General features: G+C 39.1%; 1 protein-coding gene across 1 annotated transcript; it reads left to right on the top strand.

Moving 5' to 3' along the window:
- The first annotated feature begins 9,478 nt into the window (after positions 1-9,478).
- Positions 9,479-17,016, top strand: LOC137298831 (transcription factor Sp5-like). Its single transcript, XM_067831118.1, has 2 exons — positions 9,479-9,623; positions 15,259-17,016. Exons 1-2 carry the CDS (start codon positions 9,582-9,584, stop codon positions 16,297-16,299), a joined length of 1,083 nt encoding a protein of 360 aa, XP_067687219.1. The 5' UTR covers positions 9,479-9,581; the 3' UTR covers positions 16,300-17,016.
- Positions 17,017-23,584: the final 6,568 nt, after the last annotated feature.

Raw genomic sequence — 23,584 nt, 5'->3', positions numbered from 1 at the left:
GTGTGACCACCACGGGCATCAATCACTGCTCTGCATCGCCTGGGCATTGACTGTATAAGACGTCGTATCCGCCTCTGTGGGATTCTTCTCCACTCATCTCGCAACGCATTCACCAACTGTAGACGTGTCTGTGTCTGCGGCTGTCGACGTCGTAACCGTTTACCCAATTGGTCCCATAAATGTTCAATTGGGTTCAAATCCGGCGATTTTGAGGGCCATGGAAGAACTGTAATGTTGTTGTTGGCAAGGAAATCCGTGGCAATGCGTGCTGTGTGCGGTCTTGCATTGTCGTGCTGGAAAATTTCCCTTCTAGTGTCAATTGTAGGAACAACATGACGGTTCAGAATTTCATCCCGGTAGCGTACAGCATTGAGATTCCCTTGCACATGCACCAACTGTGTCCTGCCGTTCATAGATATGCCTCCCCACATCATTAAACCTCCACAACCGTGTCTGTTGACCTCACGAACGCACTGTCGAGCATATCTCTCATTTCGACGTCTGTAAACACGCATCCTTCCATCATGTCTGTACAGCAGAAAACGTGACTCAGCGCTGAACCAGATCCTCCTCCAATTCAAGAGGTTCCATGCCCGAACGTTCCTGCACCACTGAAGACGTGCACGACGGTGATGGGGATGCAGAACAGGTCCTGCATGAGGTCGCATAGGTCGAATTCCATGCTCTCTTAGGCGATTCCTGATGGTTTGTGGAGAGACTCTACGCAGCCCAGGAACGTGATCAGCGGTATACGTAGCAGTGACGGCCCGATTACGCAGATGAAGCACCCGGATGTAGCGGTCTTGTGCTGGAGTTGTCACCCTTGGTCTCCCACTCCTTGGACGGTCTCTGGTCGAGTTGTGTTGCGTGTATCGTTGCCAGAGACGGGAAATCGTGCTCTGCCTCACATTCAGACGTCTGGCAACTGATGACTGACTTTCCCCAGCTTCCAGACGTCCAATGGCTCTATTTCTGTTTTCTTCATTTAACCTTGGCATTTTTCGCGTCGCATAGAAAGGAATTCGAAGAATGAATCGCAACAGGACCTGTCCCCTTTTATAGCCATCATAATCAAGATTGAGATCCTGCATTTGCACGTGCATAATGCTTTCAGATTTTCCCACGTGCAGATTATACAAAGCGTTTTCAAGGTGCTGTAGTGTGGCGAATAATCACCAGAGGTTGTGTTTGTTTGTCTGTTTTGGTTGTATTGACTATAAAAACACTTAATATTTACATTAATTGTCATTCCATTCCATATTTTCCGAAAAAATCTACTTTAAAAATGAGATTTCAGCTATGCGTTTCTTTTTTGGGTCAGTGTATATACACGTATACTATACACATTAAAGGAACTTTTTTTTCTATTAGTCCATGCACGTTACTGACAATGTAGAGCTTCAACATGCCGCTGGGTCGACGGAGTGGCTTAGTGGTCGCTCTTAACACCAAACACCCGGGTTCAATTCCCCGCATGGGTACAATGCGTGAAGCCCATTTCTGGTGTCACCCGTTCTGGTATTGCTGGGATATTGCTAAAAGCGGCGTAAAACTAAACTCACTCACTCACATGCTACTGTCCGTATAAGCTAAAGACTGAGATTTCTTGATAAACAGTATTTCAGGCACGTCATGAATTGATTAGGGATGAATCCCCACAGAGATGAAGATCTTCACCTGGGGGCAATCACGAGGATGGGTATTGAGTTGACAAGCCAAACAAACATCAAGACGAATTTGGATTCGAACCTAAGATCAAAGATTATTGGCACGCCTTCAGATTCAACGCAGCGCAGACAAAACCGCACCTAAGACGACTGCCCAAAATATAAGTACATGTGCATAGATATTAGAACATTTCTACCGATGTATGTAAAAAGGAGCGTTAATACCCCTAGTTTCCCCAATAAAACCCACCTAACCCTAGTGCACTTTCTCTGCAATATTTACCCATTGATACACGTGTTGGCTGCTCAGCTGACATTAACCTAACTAGATCGAGAAAAGAAAAATGCATTTGCGCGAAACAACACGCCTATACATTATTTACATACCCACGCCTGAATCTTAAAGAATTGTGTGGCTAATAAGATGTTGAAACAAGACTGGGTGTGAAAATTGTACAAAGTAAGAGAAAGGAGCAAAATGTATTTGTCAGCAAGCTTCCAAATGTCACTGAGTTAGGTCCCGGAGCACGCTGTACGCTACTGGCGTACTCGGCTCCCCCTTTAAGAGCCCGTCTTCTCTGACGTCCGCGTGTTTGCGCTCGCCTCAGAGGTATTTGATTCTAAGCCCTTCAAAGAGGCGATAGGAGGCGTGGCACTAGCATTTGTTTAGTTAACTGCCTTTGAAGTTGCCCGCCCCGAGTGTCGCAGCTCAGCACATTAACGCTCGGATCAGTCCATCCCTGCTCTACAGGGGTGGTGATACTTTTGAACTCGTCCTGTTTACACATCGTGTGTGTAATTATGTGATGATTATCTGTAAGTCACTAGGGTAGAGGAATGTCACGCTGGCCGGCTACAGCAGGCACAGGTGGACGTGTCGGGTCAGACAGCCTTGTGGTGGCAACACTTTTCACCGTCGGCGAATTCTGCATGGTGTACAATAAACTTATTTACTACTTCAAATTTATACCCCAGTGGATATACAAACACGGTCTGATTTGCTTACTTGAAAATATATTTAAACATCTCCAACACGTGTAAAATACAGCTTTTGTTTGTGGATTATAGAAATGCGATTTCTGACTAAGCAAGTCATCAGTCATGTTATTTAATTTGGAAACTTTGCGTCTTCACAATAAATATTTACGCCGATATTACTACTGCAGTGATATGAGAATATTGCCCACGTGGTACTTCTGACATATAAAATCAATACATGTCATTCATCATTATTTCACATGAAAACTCTGTCAACGAAGGATTGTTAACATTCTATACGATTTCACTAAGATTACAAAACGTTGTTTCTCAGAAAAACGTATCTGATAAAAACAAACAATATTTATCGTCTTATGTATCAAATTATACATTATTCACAAACAGAACACAAGCAAAGTAATATATCAATGTTCAAAGAAGAACACAGTACTAACTTTACTGACCTCAAATATTAAAGCGATTCTAAACCACAAATTGATCAATCAAAACACATTTCACGTTTCAAAATCAAAATCATAGACGTTTTAAATATTGTTTTACTTGGCTTGCTCATTTCTACGATCGTTCTTTCTGGCTGTGAAGTACTGAAACCTTACACACGTTTCTGTTTTAAGTTGTTTTAGAAGCATGTGAAAGATCTTGAAAAGAAAACACATTTTTCTTGTATGTTTGCCAAAGTTCCCCTCCTGTGAAGTAAAGATGACTTAGTTTCCGCGCCGTTTTACTCAACCCTGAAATAAGGCACATAAACATATAATGTGCTTTGACATTTCAGGTTTAACTACTTCACTACATTTTTCTTGTGAGGGAAATAACAAGCAAATGTTACAAAAATATACACGTATTGGCATATTTTGCAGACTTAGCCTATGCTCCTCCGGTAATGTCAGACCCGTGCCATGCCGACAAAGAAGCCGTGCTACCTACATGGAAGTGGTGGAAATATCTTCGCCGTCATCATTTAAAATTGTACTTAAATCTATAATTTAATGTTTACATCAGAATCGGGGAGGAGTGATTTTCTGAAATTGTGACTGGTTCCAGCAGGCTGAAATAGGTGCATCTTAACGAGATGCATTATCGGGAGTTTTAAAGGTGCTACCATGTAATGAACGGAGATTATGTCAGGGACAAAAGATGAATTAGCTGTAGATTATCCCTGATTATCCCACAATTTCTTGTTGGGTTTTAGAAAAAGTTTCGCTGTAGGAACGAGATTCAAATATATTGAAAATATTAAACATTTTATGCAAATTAAATTAGTAATGGGTGTAACAGTAGTGATTTCGATGCGTAGTTCATAGGTTACAGCAGGATATAATGTATATAACTCATTCATACGCTGGTTAAAAATACCTGTCATTGTAGTGTCAGTCTGTCACGTACAGGTAGCGCTTAATGGCATCACAACTTAAGACTCGCTGATAATATCAATCCGTTATATTGTCGGTCGCATGTCAATCATGTATAGTAATAAACTATTGTATGTATTGTATTTTATGTCTCTCTGATGTAACGAGCCGCATGGAAATATTCAGACACTGGGCAGACTCCCCGCCGTGAGTATTTACCACTTAACCTTAAAGTTGCCAAATTTATCAAAACAGGACTTTGCTCAATGTTTTAATATGTATTATTTTGCTTTATCCTCTCTGCGTCACTATGTGCGATTTTTGTGAATACATTTTCTGTTCCGTTAAAAAAATTACTGATACATACATACAGGTGACAGACATCCAATGACTTGTATGTGAAAAGTAGTACAATAACACTGGTTATTGCTTACGTGTTCAGTTTCTATTGCAGATCCTCAGCTTAAACTGAATTATTCTGTCAAATTTACAGAAATTAGGATAATTTCAGAGCAAAAAAATCAACAGTACAATTTATTTTGAATGTGATGTATTGTATGTTGCTCTGTTTAAACACAACACTGTAGTGAAGTATCTGAGCATAACTGCACTTTGTGCGGGTGAATGTATGTTATTTCGTTTTATCATATGTTTAGTTTTACCAAATCATCTTTAAATTTCACGAAATTGAGTCGCGTGTTTGGGGGAGGGGGGGGGTGTTTTTCAAAGATAACGTGGTATTGTATAGATTTACTCAGATTAACATTCATTTTTTCAGATAACGGTTATTCATTAAAGATCAATAATGTTTTTAAAATATATAGTTCAAAGTAGATAACATTGCATGACAGGCTTCAGTTCACTGTGTGGAGGTCAGATTGTTACCTAGTTTACAGGCATTATTGAAAGAGACAAGTTGTTTACAACCATGCTTTTCAGTTAAGCCCGAGATAAGTCATTCATGCTGTAGTAGACATTCAGTGCCGATTACGATCAGTCTGTGGAGATTTCACGCTCTCTTAATCACTGGCAGCAGATTTTAGGTGAAAATTGGTGGTGATGCCGGCAGAGCCCGACATCGAGGAGGGTTCTATGGATATACAAGTTCTTTATTGTGAATTTATTTTTTAATTATTATTCATAGAATTCTCCGTTGTTCATCACGTGCATTGTTTTATACCACTCAGAGAAGAACACGGCCTGCTCACCCATGGCAACACCCAGTGTCCTCGCGGATTTTGAGTGATCCATATGTAATCTGCATGGCATTTGCAACTGATTATTTTCGTGTGTTTTCTTCCTTTTTGCTGAAAAATAAAACTTCTATTAAATAATTCTTTTTCAATAATCTTACTCAGCTGTATTTGCATGTGCACAATCACAAAATTTCACAAGCAGTTGCAAGTACTTGCCGAGATATGATACTTCTCCAGGTTCGTAATCAGATTCCGTTTTAGGTTTGTTTGGGATTGAGTCGCGATTGTAAATATTTAGCGAAATCTGCTCCATGCTTACTTTAGGATGGTTGAGATAACGGGACTTTTAAATAACTGTTTCATGGAAAATATGCATGATATTCAGAGCCCCAAACACATGATCGCTTGTGTTCGATGCATAGCTGAAATAGCCTTCAATGGAATGCTCGTAGAAAGAAAAAAGTGTTAAACTGGATTCTATACAATAATTCTGCTTGCAATATTCATTTGGTGTTATGCCTCTTCCATTGAGAAGTATGGAAGTGACTTGGTTGCAAACAAGACTTGTTAAATTCAATATTTGGGGTTTTAAATTGAAACAGATCACTTCATGTATATCCATCTATGGAAATGATTTTACTTGTAATTAGTAAATAATTACATTAGTTTCATTTTAGTTGTTAAATGTATTCAGCAATAGCTAAGATACGGCATGACACCATGTGGCGAGAACTTTGAAGGCTGTGTGATTACTGTTATTTATTACTATGATAATCTCAGAATCGTATATTTAGCAAAAGAAGAGAGTATTTCTTAGCAACATATTTTATCTAAATTTTGTTTGTTGGATGAAATAATCAACATTCGATGAACATTCGATGACGCATAAGTGTTACTACTCAAGGACATAATCTTCATATGCAAACTGTCAGTATTCTGTTTTGGGGCATAATCGTAAATGATATACCTCCGGAGATACAGTTATGCACACAATTGCTAAAAGTAGGAACAAGAAGAAACCCTAGGGCAATTAGGATAACTATTAAGCCTTTAACTTTAAAGGGCTAAAAGGGTTTAGAATGAGTTGCTTGAACTGAGAAGATAATGGGGGTGACTGGCAAGAGGATTGTGCCCGAAAAGAGCGCACCACAGAAATATTCATCGTTACACGACAGCCTCTTCCGAATACTTCATCTACTTGCCTATGCTCGTAGAACAAACGAGAAGTGGTTAGGGAAATCCAATACCTATGATACCATCATTAACCAGGTGTGGCCTGTTACCACTCCCTAATCCAGGGTATTGCATATGCGGTGGTTGTGTTGGAAATATATCAAATTTTCAACTATACATTTGATCGCGGCACCGTCAATCCTGTGCCCAGGCGTTACAAGCATACCCAAGTCAAAACCTCACACATATGACTCGACATGCCGACATCGCGAAGGCTTGCCTGCCCAAGACTTAATTTGTGTGTCTTTGTTGTGTCTCTCTTTGATGTGTAGCGGACGTGCGGGCTCGCTATTTAGACAGCTCATCGAAGGTATTAGGTAGGGTACAGGCTATGTGTGGCCTGTAGGGTGGAGGAGGGAGAGGGAGGGGCAGGGTTGGCGACACAGCCAGGATAATTTGTGAATGAGGTTTAGAATTAGCATGGGAATCAACTTGACAACTTTATATTGAGTTAAGTCGCTTATCACAACACTGGCGTTGTGTAGTCGTTACTTGTGCCTCGCCCGAGGGGCTAGACTTGATCGGGGCCAGGTATTGAGCCCTGTGGGGGTTTAGGAAGCACTCTCATAGCGCACTGTTTGATGAAACCCCCGCCTCGCTGTTATGACATCGACAAATTGGCTTGATTTGTTCGCGGCTACTGACTAACAGCTCTATCGCAATGCTCTATTCTATCTGTTGGTATGTGGAATGAAAATTTAACGTTTCCGAGTAAAATCTTATATGTGTCATTGAAGGGTAACACGATCACAACTGCAATAATGGTGTTTGACTAAGGAAATATAATGGGATAAATATTGACATTGATATTGTCGGGATCACAGTCTAATCTGAAGTTTCTTTTGGGGCAAATTTGTGAATACGAGATATCCCCAAATGTGAATTTAATTTGACACATTCCATTGGGTAGTTGTCCCAGATTGGAATATGCAATGTTTTCACATGTAACTTATGATATATATGGGATTACACTTTCTTGGAAGAGTACAAATTGTAGTACTTTTGTTTAGTTGCGTCCCACACCCTCAGAGTCAGGCACCTAATCGCCAGCACACAAATCAATGTTTTCACAGATAGCTTTTTCTGAAATAGGCGTTCGATAATTTCATTTTAAACCTTTCTAATATAATACTAAAGACAGATGTTGCAAACAGACTTGCGTCACTTAGGGCTCTCCACCCGCCTCGAGGTGAAGCGTTGGTGACATCAATGTGAACGTGTTCAAACCAGTGTTCAATATCACTTACTCTAAGAAAAGTGTTAACACCATTCTATTTTAAGACACAAATCGGTTATATTACATCACATCTGAATGGTATGAGAGACGGGGAGAGACGGTAATGATGAAATGTTTTAAATATAAAGAACACAATGTTGTTGTTTTTTATGTAGTATATTCCTTCATTAGGTAACTCAAAGCTGGGGTACAGAGAACTGAGGTGTATATACTCAGGGGAAAAAGAAAGGGATCACATGAAAGGACAAGTGTTCCTTGATTTTTTCCAAGGCTTCTTCACAAGCTGTGTATCAAATAACTTGTGAGGAAACCTGGAAACAAATATCGGAACATTTGTGCTTTCATATGATCCCTTATTTTTTGTCCTCATGTATATCTAATAAGACGAGTATATGGATGAGAACTTGTTTTTATTGTCTAACGAGAGGTTAGAAGAAGGGGCAAGAAGTAGCCCAGAAACGTCGTGTTAGATAATAAAAAGAAGTTGTCATCCATATATTCGTCTTATTATATTCACCAACTTCTAAATGAATCTAAAAAATCCCATATATATCTGCCTACCGCTGATCGTCATTGATAATTATAGTTCACTTCCCATAAGTTTCACTCCTTGCTACTTTTTAACCTTTGTTGGAGGTCTGGTAGCCTAGCGGTTAGGTTTCGTTCATTACGCCAAAGACCCCGGTCCGATTCCTCACATTTTGTAAGATCCAGGTCTGATGTCCCCCGCCTTGATATTGCTGGAATATTGCTTAAAAGCCTCGTAAAAGTAAACTCACTCACTCACTACCTTTGTAGTATTCAAGTGTGTGTGTTTTCTGTGCGTTGTCCTTTTAATTAAGGAGTCGATATCAATAAAGTCTTTCAGATATCAATTATCGTGACAAAAAAGTTACATAACTGTGAGGAGTAATCAATTTAGCCAGTAAATGCCCCTTATCATAAAACATCGTCAAACATGGAAGCGCGGGAACGTAGCCCGAAGTTGCCAGTACCGACAAGTCGATACTAATCGCACGTAACGAACTCTTCCGATTGTCGTCGATTTTAGCCGAGTTAATGCTGAATGAAGCACGAAATCTGTTCCCAGTGAATGAACGCCGGACGTTATTACTAAGTCATGACAATTTGGTGGGAGCCAGCGTGTATTGTGAGATAATTACACGAGTGTTTGATGCGCGGACCCGCCAAGGGCTGTGTATTTAACGCCATGACGTTATTGTCGATTGTATCAACTCCCTGCAGAGCCTTTGTGCGATTGTATCGGAATCCACTGAGAGAAGTCGGTGTGTGGAGTTCGTCTATTAGCATGTTTCTACGTCGTCGCTACTTCATCATGGCTCAATCACTGTTATCTAATGAGTAAATTAGCGTGAGCTACCGAACGCCAACAAAGCAGGAGCCCCCAACAAAGACGGGATTTAGCGCATTCCGGAGTCACGTGATGACTTCCACCAATCACAAACCAGCACCGTCGGCTCGGTCCCTTTGAAGTGTAAATCCAATTATGCTAGTGTGTAAACTGGCTGCAAGGCGATTACTGTCCCGCCTTCGCCTGCCCCTCAAATAACAAACCATAATCAGCCCTATTATGCGTGTCAACACACTCGCTCTAAGAAGCATATGGACTGAAAGGATTTAATTTCCTTTTAAACCACCCCGCTATTGATCGTAATTGGCTGGCGGCGAACATCAAAGGAAAAATATCGCGTTTTGATTGGAGGGCGGTAGATCAGAGCCGATACTCGCAGCACTAAGTGTGACCGCCTATTCACAGCGAAGTGAAGAAATTACACACATCGCACGGCCATGGCCAGTTGAGGAAGGCAGGCAGTAGACTTTACAATACTGTGCTTGGAGGACGGTGATACTATCGCCTAACTACACAGTCTACGGCATGGCGGCCGTTTTACCTCGTCCCCATTCTTATCATCTACAGGTAGGTGCATCAACGCCGCAGGTGATACGACAATCACTACGGTACTTATTGTATGTGAGTGCTTTGGTATTATGATATTAATGTAGGTGTCAGTGTTATCTGCTTTAAGTGCTCTTGTGTTGATGAAAGAGCACTTGACAGTCGAGATCACACTCAGATCAATATATTATCACAGTACTGATACCTTACATAGCTGACACCTGTACAGTATTACACAGCTTGTAATTTGATTCTGATAATGTAATCATATATACAACTAAGTATATATGATTAAGGAGATATGGTCATATAACTTAAATAACAAGCAAATGTTTTCAAATTACAAATGTTGAAATGATCTTCAGCTGTATATATAGACAAAAAGACTCATGTCACAATGCTATTTAACTAAGTATTTACGTCTCATTGATGCTATAATGTAACTGTCAAGATGAACGAGTGCTGAATGTACAGTCTTGATTTATGAATATCTATACAAGATATACAGATCTCTGACAGATAAAATTTAAACCAGTTATCCACTTAAGTTTCGGACAACCAAATATCTGAAAGCAACGGTGTGCAGTCAGCTACGACAGACAGACAGCTGCGTGGAATGGGTGTTTAAGGGCTAGGCAATATGGATCAGTTGCGTGTTTCTGGGACTAAGCTTTTATATAAGCGTTTGTATATTTATATTTGTTTGCATGGATTGTTGTAACTAGTAATCACAATGTTATTAACATACGTAAACATGTTGAATTTGTATTGTAAGAAAGTTTTCAATTTAACCATAACAGTATGTACGTATAAAAGGTATTTTATATATATTCAAAAACTAAAATACCTTTTCAGTCATCAGAAGTCTTATAATATATATTATACACACAATATGACACGAGGCTTGCTGAGACGTAATAATAATGGAGTTGCAAATTCATTAAGGGTTACATGTGCCATTCAAAAATTAGGGGATATTGGATTTATATGATTGATAAAATGTAAATGATGAAGAAAGGAGGAAACAGAGGATGAAATTAATGCAAAATGTGACAATGTATTGAATTCCTTTGGAAATGTTTCATCTGTATGGATATATATTACTTTTTCCTATATGCATTGACATTGGTAAACGGTATGCTCGCAAACTGAAATATCCACTACCCCTTTGAACGGTAGTGTTATATAATCATTATAACACAAGTTCACAATGATGAAGGTCACATGTTACAAGTATTTTTATGTGTTCATGTCATCTAGGAAAGTCATTCAATGTCAAATACTTCACCCTTGGATGACTGAGATGAATTAACTGATCATAAAGATCCTAGATGTACATAAAACAAATATTAAGAGACACCTCGATGTCACATCCCCATATTAAATCACATTTTGACAAGACTGTATAAGAGCACATAAGTAATATTGTAAGTAACAAGGTTGACGTGTATTGGTCTCATGTTATTTTAGTGATATAAAAGGAATTCTATCATGATTTCAGCAAATACTGGATTGTGATTGGTTAATTAAAGCCATTCGGATGTATAATAACGTTCTCATGGTTATATACTTCTGATTTTCCAACACAATGTGTATTTCTTAACATCGCCAAAAAACGCTGTTATGGCAGGATGGAAATGAGATTTCCATATCGTGTTAGAAAATCAGAGGTATACAAATGTATAATGAAAATGCAATAACTCTAAACTTAGATCTGTCATAATTTCGTTATATACCGGTGATTTTCCAACACAGTATGCATATCTTCGATTTGAGCGTTCCTAAGGCAAGGCAAGGCGTTACAAGTATTTAATATGTATTACTACGTGTTGTTTACAATATATGGTCTACTGTATGTCAGACACCATCTACATGTTTTACATCCCACTGCTATTTGTGTCTTTGCCAGATCGAGGTAACGAGAATGTTTATTCAACGTGTTACTGACCAAGACAGTTGTTTGCTTTTTAACATGTCTTTAAAATTTATTGTTAAAATGTTCATACGGTATTAAAAGAAATTAGAAAAATGTAGGTTTAGATAATAAAGAAGACGATAAACAGTTAACCTTATCACGATTAATTTTTACTATTATCGCTGAACATGCCAAAATAGTGCTAGATAAGCATAAAGTCAGGTTTCATGCCCACTTGTTGCTTATTCAGAGATATAACTGCACGTGTTCAGTAACTAAAAGAAAAACTAATTAATTCCAAAAAGGTACTTAGATACGAAAAACTGATGTAAAAGCACTATAATAAATACATATAAATATATAAAATAAATTTTGAAAGTTGTCAAACTCTTCTCTTGGGTCGATAACATTTAACATCTATGTGATGATCCGAGAAAACGTTTAAAACTAAGTAATTTGTTTAATTTACAAAACTTTAATCCGTTGTTTCAAATCAAGTTAAATAATTACAGGGTGATTGCATTCCAAGGAGCGTACCTTGTATTCTGTCATTATCAAATAGGTGTAATAAAAGAAGGTAACATGCTCGATATATGACAGCTCCTTTATTATACGTTACCATACCTGGAACAATATATATAGTATGGCACCACTTCCTGTATACTTAACCCATGAGCGGATACATGTATATGGAATGCGGACAAAGGAAGTGCTCCTTTGCTATTAGTACAAATTAAAGAATAAATGTGTATTCAATCCTGATGTATTTAATGTAGCCATAATTTTGTTTTGGACCTGAATTAAGCACAATTTCGGTGACTGTTTTGAGTCCAGTAAATTGTGATAACGTTTGTAACGTTTTACAAAAATCAAGTTTCAAGATTTTCAAGTTTTTACTTTGCTTTGCTCGACAAAAGTAGTGGACATGTAACTCTATAATATAATACTGTGATAATATACATAAGGTGAATATTTTGATATACACTACTGTGACAAGGCTATTAAAATTAAATGGAAAAGGTCAATGTAACTCAATTGATGCAGTGTATTTCATCGCAAATACAAAAAAAAACCATTGTATTTCACCGAATCCATTAAATTCCGACTGGAAGATGGGGTGTGTGGGGAGGAGTGCAACTGGTGCCTAGTTATGTCGCGCAAATAACACCACGGGGTTAGTGGAACAGGGTTAGAACTGCTTAAACCTACATATGCCCAATTCAAGACACACGGTTGGGATAAGTGAACATAAACATGATTTTAAACTGTTAAGGAAAAGCGTTATTTCGTTAAAATCGTTTATTATTTTCTTTCAATACAAATGTTGTTTATAAGGTTGTAGAAGTATATTGTAACTTCCTAGGAGTACATCAAAGCATATTTATGAGGACTTTGATCATGTAATCGACGAGCTTGAGACTAGCGTCGAACACAACACGCTGAAATCAGATAAAAGCTGCATGGCGGTTGTTGCTCTGTTTATGGCTCTTTGGAAAACGTGATATCCGGTTTTCAAACCGCGTTTCTTTCTTTTAAACATATTTATTCCAGAGAATGGATTAGGTACAAGTTATTCCAACTTAGTGAAACCCTGTCCTATATACAATGCTTACATGCATGAAGTGAAACAAACTATGTACAGGAATAGAGAGATATATACAAAAGGAGAATAAGCCATATAAAACAAATAATTATAGGGAATACATCATTTCCTTACATGAGTAACATTATATCCAATCACTGAACCTTTTAGATTTTAATATATATTTTTGAACTTCTTTAAAAATCTGATATTTTCTCTTAACACATACATCAAAGAATGTGGTTTAAACGACATGTAGACAGTTCGGTATATTCTCTGAGTGACCACTGTCGTCTTACATAATAGGGGAATACGGTGGTCACTTAGGGAAAAATATAGGGTGAATTAAGAGTGGTGACCACCCAGGGACAAAGGTAGATGAGTAATTAAGAGTAGTCGGATTAGCGGTTAGGGATTAGTTACTCTACCAGTTAGTTACTCTACCAGTTAGTTTCTCTACCAGGTAGTTACTCTACCAGTTAGTTACTCAACCAGAACGAGGCTGTTGTCGTTGTAGATTTAAGTAACTACTGTGTCCAGTGATTAACCTGTAAAACGGTTTAACATTTGTGAGAGCTAGCAACATGAGTGGTCACTCGAGGGCAAATGCCAAGAGTCAATTATGAGTGGTGGTCCCTCAGGAACAACTGAGTTGAGACCAATGAAGAGGTGTGAAAATGCACGGCTCAGTGCATGCATCGACAATTTTCTGAAATGCAATCGAAGGATGGCTCAGTTGCCCCCATTTAAAACAGGACAAATTTGCAATCAAAGTGGTGAGAGAAATTCGCTAACTGCCTTGTCTTACCCCTATAGATGTGCTTCTTTGAGTAGCTAAACCATAGAAATAGAGAAAGACCCGTCTCTCTCTATTACTATAGCTAAACCAAATGTGAATATGAATTAAAACAATAAAAATAAATAATAATTAGCAAATCCATAGTTTCTAATTCACCCCTGGAAGAGCAAATCTGTATGGCGTTATTGGGCCATTATAATCATAATCTTTATAATCGCTATAATAGAACGTTATAACCTATCTGTGTTTTAAATCCTACTCTTGTCATCATATTTTGGTGGCGCAAAACTAGATATCAAATCAAAATTTTTTGTTATGGTTATTTTTCAACAGCAGCACATACCTCTGCAAGCAACGATGCTGTTGATAGCTGAGTATACATTATAACAGGGTAGTTTCCTTGGCGACGTTGTGAAGAGTCCTTCACTTGTGCCACTATTTATGTGTTGAATATATGCTAGGTGTAGGCACACCAACAGTAAAACGTCATGTAGCTACAACTTACTCGAGACAGTGTAACCTATGTAACAGTACTGGTCTCATTTAGGTAAAACCATTACGACAGCTTTTTCCGAACAATGAGTAATTTGCCATCGTGTGGGAGTGACTATATTCCATCTATATGGGTCTGTAAATGACTGAGTCTGGACCAGTCAGTTCAATGATCAACAGCATGAGCATCAACCTGCGCAATTGCGAACCTGACCACCCCACCCCATTTGTCGTCTCTTACGACAAGCATTACTGAAGATCACTATCATAATCGGGACATTCACGAATCTGTTCTACCTTATAAACATATTAAAAGATCACCATATGGGATAAGGTCACCAAATAGCTTGAACCGAGTATTTTCCAGGAAATAAGATCTCACTGCATACAAGAGATACAAAGACAACCGAAGAGACGTGTTCAGTGTTTTTGTTATATCAACTATTTATTTACCATTGTCACCTTTAGTTTGAGGTTTAAAGATATTCAAGTCCAAGCAGTAATCTATGACGGGTTTCTTGACACACAATCCATCAGGTCACCTTTGTATCCAATGGATCCCCAATAGCAGTCCTTGAAAACTTCATGGCTTTATGGAGGGGCCATCCTTCCCCGGAAACCTCGAGGAACATTCAATAAGATGTGAAGACTGACGTGATTAATACTTTTTAGTGTATCATACTGAGAATATATCAAAATGGACTGAATAAACATTAGACATATCTATAATTCATGCTCTTAATTTCCGTCATCACATGAAGTGTTTTCCGCTTTAATTAAAGTCGAAGATGCTTCAGGACATCTGGCCCAATATGTCATATGTATCACCATCTCTGTATGCTGAATACCGATTTTTGTATGTTCGTAGGAACCGAGTGAACACCCGATGGCGATGTTGCCGTGTAATCGTCTTCGGTCCGGTCTCCACGACATCCACAAGCCCCTTCCGACCTTCCTGCAGCTTCCGCCATCATGGACGACCTCCCATTGTCACAATGCGCCGGTCTTCACGGATGTGACGTCACAACACGTGCAGCTACAGCATCCGGTTGCTACAATGAGCGGAAGTCTACGACCACCTGTCCAGGCTCCCGTTACGTCTCACCCGTTTAATTACGAACTCTACCAAGCAAGGCTGATGCAACAAAACCTGATAGCCACTGGACATACGTTTATTGCGACCCCGCAGGTGTCAGGACCCGTGTCCCCTCTACCTCCCCCAACACCCTCCAACATCCCCAAACAGCTTTCCCCACCCCCTGCGTCTGAAGCGGAGATACCCTGGTGGAGTGTACAGACCCACACCCCGGGACCAAACCTCTCCCCAGAAAGACTAGCAGTTTCATCTGGACTTGTATTTCATAGCTCGGAAATGCAAATGGCGTCTGTACTGCATGGTATGAAGAGCGGAGTCCCTCCTACGAGGCGCTGTCGTAGATGTCGCTGCCCGAACTGTCAGAACAGTGGCAATGCGGGGAACCCTGCTAAGAGGAAGCAGCATATCTGTCACATACCCGGATGTGGGAAGGTGTACGGGAAGACGTCCCACCTGAAAGCTCACCTGAGGTGGCACACGGGTGAACGTCCGTTTGTATGTAACTGGTTGTTCTGTGGGAAGAGCTTCACCCGTTCGGACGAGCTCCAGCGCCATCTACGGACCCACACTGGGGAGAAGAGATTTGCATGCCAGGAATGCGGTAAACGGTTCATGCGCAGTGACCACCTCAGCAAGCACGTGAAGACGCACGAGAACAAGCGCATGAAGAGTACGTCACGTGACGACGAAGCCAGTGATGTTTCTGATGACGAAGACATTGACGTGGATGTGGAATCAGATTTTTCCTCGGACAATATAGAACTTGAGAGAGTCGATGAGCAAATTACCTCCCTTGACTCCCCTGCATTGTAGAGCTAGTTCAAAATATGGACACAAAGAGTGCTTGTCTTTCGGGATTTTATGAAGACATTCAGTGCTGTTGAACATTTTGCTGAATACATATCACTCAGTATGCATTAAGATACATATTGTTTTGCAGAATGCCTATCTTTCACGCTATAATCTGGTCTGCTATAGTGAGTGAGTTTAGTTTTACGCCGCTTTTATTAGCAATATTCCAGCAACATCATGGCGAGGGACACCAGAAACGGGCTCCACACACTGTACCCAGGTGTTTTATAAAGCTGTTATACATAAACATATGTACCGACATGAAAACCAGCTTTTCTCACGGACGCTGCTAAAACAGTCCGGTGTATTCAAAGAACATGACGTCATATTAAAACTTGTTACTCCAAAATGTATTAATTCAAATAGTATCACTGAGAGCACTACCTGATTAACATAAAACGCGTTGTTTTAGCATCAGTATTTAAAATGGAGGATTATTATTATATCTCATTATTAATCGAAATATTTGTTAAATACCATATAGATGGATGTTTACATTAGCATTCCAGATACGCAAGTTAACGGTGCTCTGTTGTTGCCGCACCTCCCGCTCTGTGTTAAACACATTAGTTGTTATGGTTTGTCTGAGCTTGTTGATGTTTGTAATATTGATCTCAGTCTGTACATTGAAAGCAATATATATATTAAATCATAAAAGAATAAAATCATATTGTCGAATATAGCTTTGTATGTTATTACACAGACATTAAATGAAAACGTTGTACAGAAAAAAAAAAATATTTGTTTAGTTGTGTGTGCTGGCGATTAGGTGCCTGATTCAAAGGTGACGGGTTCGAATCCCGGGTGGGACTCTACCCAAAAAAAGTACTAGAATTTGGATTTCACTAAGAAAGTGTAATCCCAAATATGTCATATATTACATTTGACCACTTTCTTAATTTGCATTGTGCATTCACGTTTGTTTAATTATCCTGATAAAATACATTCGTAACTACTCGTGTCATTCCTGCAAGGCGGATGGTGACTCGTGTCCTCTCGTGGCCATTTGTGGGCCCTGAGATGGGCACGGAGATGAAAAAGCTTCAGTACCATTTCCAAGGAAAGATAACTCTGAATTTCCAAACATGGTTACAGCTAGAATAACCAACCTTCCATGGACAAAACAGCTACAAGTCATTCCTTTTGTAAAAATGTTTCAGTTTTCGATGTTGTCAATCCCTCAGCACAAAGTTACTTTTGTGCTTTGCATAGTATAGTATCAAAGTACGACGGGGCGATATGTTCATACTTCGAAAAATGAGTTTTTCTTCGCACGATTTGATTGGTTGACACGAGTTTTGAAATTGTGGCGTATTATACAGATATGAGACTTCTTGTAGGTCACGGAAAGAGGCTAGTAGTTACGAATGAATAAAACCGACTTAAACATGCCCACAAACAACCCCAAACTCAAAACTGAGCCAACCTTTGCCAACTATTTGAGACTTGCTTCACTGTATTTGATATACTGTGTGCCGACATTTGCTGTCCCGTAGTTGACTGAACCATCCGGAGCTCTGTTTTTGTGTTAATAAATCAGCATCTTCAGATTAAATTAAAGTAAAACTTTCACAAGACGAGCCCAATAAATACTTAACCTCAACATGCTCACATTAAGGTCTTATACACGTGATGACCGATAATGAAACTGATTCATTTTTCTCAGTTCTGTGTAATGTACAAAGGGATCAATACATCATCATTGTTGGTCAGTTTGTGCTTGGGTCTATGCCTGCGACATACTGTCTGACTCACCAGGTGTTACTACTAATACATGCAAATACACTCTATATAAAGTATGATCAAAGTACACCCGGTCAACGGATCAGTGTGCACTCGAACCTCCTCATTTTCCATGGCCAATGAATCAAGTGGCTCTTACGTTTTAATTCAGTCTCAAAGGACCAGCGCTGTTTCCAATTTCACTCTCTGCATCCTTGGAAGTATACAAACTGTATGCGAGGCCTAGACAGTCACATTACCACCATATCCTACCGGGTACCCAATATCTCCCTCATTTCTCATTTCTTTGCTGTGATAAAACTTTCAAAAACACTGTCTCAGCACACAGGCCAGTTGTGCCAGTTAGATTTTAGGTTTAGAGTTTTGTTGCAATTGATGAATGTCAAACATTTTCATATCACGAAGACTAGAGTGTGCCCCCCGTATAACACATTTCCTGGTGTTTATATTGAGATAATGTAAGATGGAACTGAGATGACGGAGACAAGAGTGCACATTTCCTTGCGTATTTTTTGGGAGAATTTTGTAACCAGTAATCTCTTTCAAACTTTAGGGACAGTTCCAACACTTTCAATTTCTTCCTTAAAACGTTATTCCTTCAAGGGAAAATTATTGAAAACAAATTTCCATTTGACTTTTTTCGAGATCGCTTTTGACAGAAATGGGAGCCCACTGATTAGGTCAATAATTCCCGTCGTTTGAAATTTCCGACAGGTCGTTTGAAAGGTCAGTCTGACATGTCAATCGCTTCTTCTCAAAGTCTGCTCTGTTTATCACAAGAACAAGAACAAGAACAACCCCTGTTAAACATCAAAATCTTCACCGAACCATTCTTGTACACACAATCATAAATCTAACGCGAGTTCAATCCCGCTTGTGTGTTCCCATAAGATCCTTTCCAACAACCTTTGTATAAATACGTGTACTTGCAGGTCGAGCTGTTTATTGCGTTACAAAGAATGCTTTTCTTGTGTGTCTGTCGAGCGATACTTAAATCTACACTGAATTATTGCATCTATCACATGGCTATTAAAGCAAATAAAGGTTTGTCCTATTTGTAATGGGATTAGCTTAATCCATGACACACAAACGGCTTACAGATCCTTTGATGTACATTTCTTCAAATGCCATAAAGTGAAATAAGTGGCATTTAAACGAAAAAATTTCCCTACCTTTCTCTTTTCTCACACAACAATAGTCGTGCTATTTTGCAAAAATATGAAAGGTATTTCATTTTGATATCAATTTAATCTTGTGTCCACCAAAAACTTTAAAATTAAAATAAAAATGAAAAATATTTCGAAGTAAGACAGTGTCAAGTTGTGACTGTTTATACTACACTATCAGAAGTACCTCAAATATGTTTTACATATTAACCTCAGAGCCAAATTTGAATTAAGGATTTGAATTAAGGAGCAGACGAGAGGATGTGAGTCTGAAAGGGATAGCAGGCAAATCCTCAGTCAATGTACCTAACATTATAATACCTCGAAATACTTAAAACATCTCAGTTTATGTCATAAATAAATAAACTCGGAGCCTCTCATGCACATCATTAATATATTCATGCGTGCGTGTGTGCGTGCGTCCGTCCGACCCTGAAATGCATACATACATACATACATACATACATACATACATACATACATACATACATACATACATACATACATACATACATACATACATACATACATACATACATACATACATACATACATACATACATACATACATACACACACACATACATACTCCCCCCTCTCCCCGGAGTGAGTAAGGTGTTAGGTTGCATTTTCGATATTGTACCAGTCTCACGAAATGTCCGGAGCGAGACAAACGGGTCTGTATTAACGAGTCTCGATCCAATCAAGCTCATCATCAATTGCTGTTCAACAGCACAACAGCGTTGTATATATTACAATCGAACAAACATGTCCCTCCGCAGTTTAGGCGTGACTAAAACAAACATGCAGAGGGCCATCAACAGGATGTATGTTTATATGTAAGAGGAGATAACGCTATGAGGATTTACCCCAAGAGTGATCTTCTTTTAATAAAGTGTTGGGACACTTGGGGAGTAATCTCTAGGATTACTCGTATCTTCACACCTGCAGAACGCAGACCACGTATCCCTTTGTTTGTAATCTCTAATTGTAAACTCTGGCCTTTCACCACCGCTAGACGATAGTTACGCGAGATAACGCGAGATGTGACAAATCTCGTGAAAGATTAGTTCGACACATACTTAGAGAAATCGTACAGCCTTAACGTATCATGTCATCTTCCCAAACACTTATTTTAAAATTAAAATCGGTACGATACTGTTCTAAACATTATTTCGGGAAGGGTTGGACATGACGCGAGAACCACGCGTGATCACTGATTCCCAGCGACCCATTCATATTGAATTCGTTTGACAGCGGTGTGAGAATCTATACTGAAACGTCGCGTCACTTATAATAAACAAGTCACCCAAAAAGTATCTCCCTTTCTTAATGCTACTATGCACGACGCATTGGATGGGTGTACAGGGAGATAATCAAAACTGGTTATTGTCAGTGCTGAAGTTTTATATGAAATGAAACTATTTGTCGAGTGCATAAACCCTGACCCGTGAAGGTCCCGGGGTAGAATAGGCCTTCAGCAACCCATGCTTGCCACAAAAGGCGACTCAGCTTGTCGTAAGAGGCGACTAACGGGATCGGGTGGTCAGGCTCGCTGACTTGGTTGACACATGTCATCGGTTCCCAGTCGCAGATCGATGCTCATGTTGTTGATCACTGGATTGTCTGGTCCAGACTTGATTATTTAGAGACCGCCGCCATATAGCTGTAATATTGCTGAGTGCGGCGTAAAACTAAACTCACTCACTCACTCACTCACTCACTCGCATAAACCCTTAAGCTTTCAACAAAATTTACCTCACTGTTTGAAAGTTACGTTGATGACTATCATACGATCTTTCCTTGATAAAATAGCGTCTTTAATGCCCTTTCTAGACTATTAAACAAGCAGGGCGGTATATTTAACAGTATTAAATTATTTTTTTTTTCACCCAATTACGAAATAATTCACTTGCCCAGTATAACCAATGTCTGCCTTAAGTAAAATTCAAACCAGTGTCTCACGTAAACTGAAGTCGACAATTCAGAAACAATTTTCCACCGCAGTCTTCTCATTCAGTTCAATAAGGCCACTGTCTCTTTAAGTGTTACCTTTCTAAATAGCCTTATTCTGACAACACAGCGAGGGAACACTTAGACATGTTATCCCGCCGTTCGAACAACTATCCCTACACGCTGTAAAGTCTTAACGGTGGATATAGCGTGACAATGTCCCTAGCGTACCAGTCATCCACCGCCACTTCAAAAACGCCATAACTCCACACCAAGCCGTAGCCCAGTCTGGTTCAGTCAAGGAAGAAGACGGCAACATGTTCACTGCACGTTCAGCACGACCTGTGACGTCACACATGCCTCCCCTGTGTGGTCTGAAGTCGGAGGTTTGCAATATTTCTATAATCTTCCTCTGGTGAGGACACAGGCGAGTTTGTTAACAGTCTTTAAGGTTTGCTGCGGTCGTTGGGAATTTATCCTTTAAATCCTTCGCCATCAAGCATTAATAAAGCCACATTGTACGCATGTCTGCGACCGGTCTGATCTTAGATCTAAGTCAACCTCCCCCTTTCATCTATAGCAGGCGACCAACCCAAGATGTTGCCTCTTATTAACTGCGGCGAGATGTTGACTTAGCCAAGTCCACATTCTGTAAATGACAACTTGGAGAATATCCGCCCGAAACATCCCAATGCCTTGGATGATTGCGGGTCGGTAAAATCTTTAGACTGACTTGAGATCTGCGCAGTATGAGAAGAGTTTGGAGAGGTGCATGCACGCAACCGTTTGATATGACTTCAATGGCTACAAGACGGAACAAGATAAGAGGGATTTTCACCTCACGAAGGACAATATTTCCGAATATTTTCCATGCTAGGAAATATAAGTATCAACCAACATTTGAAATGTAGTTATAATTTGGATGCAACATTTGCATTTATGAAAGAGGTCATGGGATGCAAGATCGGCTGGTGGACATGGAGCAAATATGGGAGGTATATAAAATGGTCAATGTTTTCATGTTATTATAAGACGTGAAATAATTGTAGTCGTTGTTCATTGATGATACGTGTAAATAGTACATACACACGACCTCGTGTATTTCTAGGTTTAGGTTTATCCTATATTTTATGGTCATCTAAATATGCCCGGTCATGGTAAATGGATTCTTGCCACACTGAAAAAAATCAGCATTTATTTCGTTACGTGAATCATATAATTGGAAGTTTGTCAGTGCATCATTTATTATATGTACAAGGACAAAGGAGAAGAAAGTCACAGATAAAATCTACAACTCTCTGAGAAATTGAGTAATCTCACAGTTCCTGGACCACAATATTGGCCTTTCCACCCAACGTTGACTAGTCTAGTCTCTGAAATGAAAATAATTCATATAACAAAACATTTGTAATTAAAATCATCAGTTCAGAAACTTTCTTCGTTTTCACTATGAACTATGGAAATAAAAACTTGTCACACATTTTGGACTTCCATGGACTTTCTTGTATGTATGTATGTATGTATGTATGTATGTATGTATGTATGTATGTATGTATGTATGTATGTATGTATGTATGTATGTATGTATGTATGTACAGTATTTCGAGGTATTATAATGTTAGGTACACTGATTGAGGATTTGCCTGCTATCCCTTTCAGACTCACATCCTCTCGTACGTATGTATGTATGTATGTATAAGGGTCTGACGGAAAACGCCCAAACGTCCTTGAACAGTTGATCTGGTTCTGAAAATCTCAACTCACAAGGGCCTCTTTTCAGTTTAAATCGAGTTATTGTTCCTGTCATAATTATATATTTCCAGAGATTTAGCTTTAGTGAAAGGAGCCAGGATATAGGTCGTTATAGGTCGAAATGCGCTTATTATTATTATTTCTCAAGATCATACACATATTTATGACTTATGACTTTCATGTTAAATAACAGTTCTTAGTCCTAGTATTCAACTTGCTCACTTTATCTTTAAGATAAAAGCAGCCTAAATCGATTTCTTATATTTCAAGTCACTACCACAGAAGTATAGCGAATGATGCGACTAGGTTTTTACTCGTGCCGTATGTTCCGTGCGAATTTTGTTATTGTTTATGTTGTTTTAGTTGTTTGTTGTCCTGTTCGTGTGTTTTTTGTTGTTTTGTTTTGATTTTTTACAGGGGGAGGGGCAACGGTGTTTTCAGTTTCATTCATTCATTCATTCATTCATTCATTCATTCTATTGTGTTATGTGAGTGTTTGTCAGGGGTACCAATGGTGAGATAACACACGGTCACTGAAGACACATATTTAACCCTTGATGTGAGAATCATATGTTGCACTACAGATAACATAGGCTATGTTTGTAGAGTTTAAATTCAACATATCCTCCTAT

Source organism: Haliotis asinina, chromosome 10 (assembly GCF_037392515.1).
Source record: "Haliotis asinina isolate JCU_RB_2024 chromosome 10, JCU_Hal_asi_v2, whole genome shotgun sequence".
In the NCBI taxonomy this organism is placed as follows: Eukaryota; Metazoa; Mollusca; class Gastropoda; order Lepetellida; family Haliotidae; genus Haliotis; species Haliotis asinina.
This window is presented reverse-complemented; position numbering and strand designations above follow the sequence as displayed.

Coding starts and splice junctions, on each gene's coding strand:
- LOC137298831 (XM_067831118.1), top strand. CDS start 9,582: ATGGCGGCCGTTTTACCTCGTCCCCATTCTTATCATCTACAG. Junction 9,624..15,258: donor CCCATTCTTATCATCTACAG/GTAGGTGCATCA, acceptor GTATGTTCGTAG/GAACCGAGTGAACACCCGAT.